The sequence below is a fragment of the Drosophila nasuta genome, chromosome 3 (genome assembly GCF_023558535.2).
Source record: "Drosophila nasuta strain 15112-1781.00 chromosome 3, ASM2355853v1, whole genome shotgun sequence".
Taxonomy (NCBI): domain Eukaryota; kingdom Metazoa; phylum Arthropoda; class Insecta; order Diptera; family Drosophilidae; genus Drosophila; species Drosophila nasuta.
In genome coordinates this window covers 17,916,753-17,920,748 of record NC_083457.1, presented here as the reverse complement: position 1 = coordinate 17,920,748, position 3,996 = coordinate 17,916,753, and the positions used below count along the sequence as shown (strand labels likewise).

The 3,996-nt window shown below is 34.2% G+C and overlaps 1 protein-coding gene across 1 annotated transcript; it reads right to left on the bottom strand.

The window, feature by feature from the left end:
- Positions 1-200: 200 nt before the first annotated feature.
- On the bottom strand, positions 201-3,018 carry LOC132790073 (serine protease grass-like). Its single transcript, XM_060798505.1, has 5 exons — positions 2,986-3,018; positions 1,147-1,351; positions 1,049-1,091; positions 802-983; positions 201-747 (listed from the first exon to the last, which is right to left on the bottom strand). Exons 2-5 carry the CDS (start codon positions 1,232-1,234, stop codon positions 338-340), a joined length of 723 nt encoding a protein of 240 aa, XP_060654488.1. The 5' UTR covers positions 1,235-1,351; positions 2,986-3,018; the 3' UTR covers positions 201-337.
- Between the last annotated feature and the right edge of the window lie 978 nt (positions 3,019-3,996).

The window sequence follows — 3,996 nt, the reverse complement described above, 5'->3', positions numbered from 1 at the left end:
TATCTCGTGTAAAACTTATACTGAAGCTTCAAATAAAAATTTTAAATATTTTCATTGCTATAAAACCAAAAGGAATTTTACCGAGATTGATGACTCAGAACTCAAAAAAATCTTTGGAACTTAACGAAAATTTTATTTATTTATGAGTTTTTTGGATACAAAATATAGTATAATATTTATTAATTGCTTAAATATTTATTAATATATATATTTCTATTGAGGATTTTAATTTTTTCTTGCATCACATGCAAGCTTATCCCATGCTTTTAAACTTAAGCAACCAAACGATAAGCTTTAATCGCTGATTTCATAAATAATTATCATTTACTTGTCTTTTTTATTTGGTGGCAATCGTGTAAGCGATCCACCGTATGTAACTGCCAACGTTTGTGTATACACCCGGATGCTCACCAGTGCAATTAATAAATCCAAAATTGACCACTCCATACTGCACAAACCGTTGATACCCATTAAAATAGACTACCTGTGACAATGGACCTCCAGAGTCACCTCCGCAGGCATCCTTTCCATCAGCACCAGCGCATATTTGTGTTGAATCGACTGGGTATTTCGGAAAACTTTTATTGCATTTTGCGCGATTTTTTTGATTTACAATGATTTCCATAAGAGTATTAGAGTAATTGGAGAACTTAGTTTTTCCCCAGCCAGTCACATGGAAGTCTTTTATATTGTTAACTTTTTGTTGAAGAATCTTGGTCGTGGGCAGACAAATAGGCGAAATACTCCCTGTGAATAATAAATTAAATATTTGTATGTAAATTAAATTATTATCGAAAATACTTTTGAATTCCACGTCTTTCGACAGTTTCACTAGAGCAATATCATCATGTCGAGTTTCAAGCGAATACTTTTCATGCACAAAAATGCGTTCATGGCCAATATCCTCAAATGGTGGTGCACAAGAATCCTCATCGCAATCTTGTTTCTTTATTATATTGTGTTCTCCCAACCGCAATAAGAATCTATAATAAACAAAAATTACTTAAATTGTACACTTTAAATTTGTTTTTAAAAGTCAATTGATTACAGTTCTTTCTCGTCGAAACAATGAGCAGCTGTTAACACGTAACCTGAAAATTGAAGCTTTTAATATAAAAGAAAATGGTATTCAATTGATTCACTCACGTTTGTTTATCAAGGTACCGCCACATATGTAAATTTCATTTTTATAATTATGTTTTAAATTAAGAATGGCCATCCAGGGTCTGCTCATTAATTTAACATATCTACCCCCATATATCTTATCAATTTCAAATCTCCCGCAATCCTCGTTAACCAGATTATCAATTGCCTGGTCAATCTTTTCTTTTTCTTCACAGCACACAAAAATCTAAAATATAATATTAATGTATTAAATGTGGATTTACAGAAAATAATTCAATTACCTTTTTATTTATTCGTACACTCTTGATCTTTTTAAATACAACGTATTATCAGGTGACAGTCTAGCTCCTCTCTTTTTTTTCAAATACATATTGTATATGAACGAACATTTTTTTTAAGGGTATAAAATAGCCCAATTTATTATCGCCCCTTTTGCATTCTGTATCTGCCAAATGAAGTTAATGAAATGATTATGATACATCAACACAATTTATAGACTGCATATTGTACCTGTTCTTTCAACAACGATAGATGAAAGAGCAAATGCTAACGCAAAAGCAAGAAATATTAATACGCCGAATTTAAACATTGCGTATGAAGCGTTGGAATCGTACTGACTGAAATTTGATGTATGAAATTTCGGCATAAGGCTGATGGCAGAATGTGTACTACAATCAATGTGATAACATTGAGTGAGACATAGCTATGATGCACTGCATATCATATTTATAGTCGCTACCCATGGGGTTGAAGGGTATTATAACTTTGTGCTGGCAGGAAATGTTAAAAAAAAGACAGAAGGAAGCATATTCTTGATCAGCGTCAACAGTCGAGTCGTTAAAGGCATGTCCGTCTATCTGACTGTCCGGCCTTTATTATGAACACCTAGATGTCAGAGAGTATAGAAAAAGTTTGCAGGCAGATCACGTTTGTTGGGTACAGTCATTAATAACTAAAATATTTATGATTCCAGTGTGGTATATTTTGTACTATGGTATATATATATCAATATACCAAATATTGGCTTTGGTAATTTTAGTTTTTTTGAGAATAAAACCGCACTGTTTTGCTTTTATTTAAATGGGTAGCGGGTATCTCGCAGTCGAGCACACTCGACTGCAGCTTTCTTGAATGTGTTTCAAAGAAGTCAGAGTAAGAGCGAAGCGAGAAGCGATGCGAAGCGATGAATCAAATACAAAGCGAGAAAGCAGTTCGCAAACCGAATGCAAAGCTTATCAATTTGTTACTAAGCCCACAACCAAAATATTCATATGTATGAAATAATAAGAGAATCAAAACAATTTCTTTATAATTATGATTACTCTTTGTTTACATTCAAACATACTCTATATAATACCAGATGGCTGAGAAGAAAAACCCAAATAATGACCAAGCAGGAAAGCTACAATCCAGTGTACTCGATTGTGAGAAACACGCTACTTATTTCCATTATTCAAGAAATAATATTTTATGACAAACAACGGATGTTGCTGTGTGTTCTCAATTGCGTTGTTATTGTTATTATTCTGGTATATTTTAAGTGTAGTGATATATTGATCAACCCCATATGAAATTTGGTCCATTACAACAATGACACATTCTTCAAAATCATGAAGGCTTTAGTTATTATTGATTATGTAAATTGATATTCGAGTTTTGACATTACGGTGACTATTATTTGCATTGGAGGTTTATGTGCCAAGTACATATCTAAATCAAAAACATCTTTCGTGGATACATCTAATAAATACTGCTACAAACTAATAGCGTAGCTAGCGTTGTTCATACTATTTTGGGTGTTCTATGATTTAGTGTCTGTATATGCTTAAAATTTAATGCGCATAATTTATACAATATTACCAACACTTCATCTTCATCTTTGATCCGCACACATAGGCAACTCGAAGATTTTAGGCAATAAATTTGTTTGGCAAACGGCAAAAAAAGGGATCTGAAATGAAAAAAAAAATAATAATAATGCAGAGAGAAAAGGCAAATGAAAAGAACAAGATGAGACGAAGCGAGCGGGCGAAACTTTTGTTGCTTAAGTAAACTTGAAAAGTTTTCGAGACATAAAAGTTTCTTGTGAAAGTCACACGAAAGTTGAATGCAATAAATCTGAACGCTGCTGCTGCAGCCCAAAAAGTGCAATGCGTTGCCTCTTCAGGGCAAATCCGTTAAGCCCGTTACCAAAAAAAAAAAAACTCACACTCGCACACACACACACACACACATACGCGTACAACACTCGTTTACTCGAATATTTGGAAAACTTTCAACGCGCTTTCATGGCTGATAAATGGCCAGTTGAATCACAAAATACAAGCGCAGATTCGTGATTCAAGCTAAACTACATAAGCTCCCTCCATACGGCTCCTTTCGAACAAAAATACTACAGCAATGCGGTGCTCTTGACCAGTGAACAACTCTTGAAATTCAAATCCAACTGCATATATGAATATAGTATAAATCTTGGCATATATGTACATATATACAATCCTTTAACTATATAGTACATGCAGGACATTTCGAGTGCCTGCTCTTGCTAAACTGTGCTAATTGAACAGCTGCAAGTTCCAGACGGCAAACAGGGTCAAGTGCCTCAGGTGCATTAAAGACCTCCGCAGCCAGGGACAAAGCGAGCAGAGTCTGAGCGAAGCGAGAGGCTGTGGCCAACAAAGTTGCTGCTTGGCCTGTATGCAACGTAATCATTAGTCGACTAGCTTATACCCGCTAATAATGATGTGAAATTAAAGTACACCCAGACCCCATGAAATACACTCTTAACATTGTTAGTTAGAAATAGCATAGAAAAAAAATAAATAAATTGTAAAAAATTACAAAAGCTTCTAAGGAAAGTATGAATACAAT

Bases quoted from the DNA above. Each gene is read 5' to 3' on its own strand.
- LOC132790073 (XM_060798505.1), bottom strand. From the start codon at position 1,234: ATGAGCAGACCCTGGATGGCCATTCTTAATTTAAAACATAATTATAAA. The intron at 984-1,048 runs GTAATCAATTGA...TGTTTATTATAG, and splicing joins TGTTTCGACGAGAAAGAACT to ATTCTTATTGCGGTTGGGAG. The intron at 748-801 runs GTATTTTCGATA...TATTATTCACAG, and splicing joins GAAAGACGTGGAATTCAAAA to GGAGTATTTCGCCTATTTGT.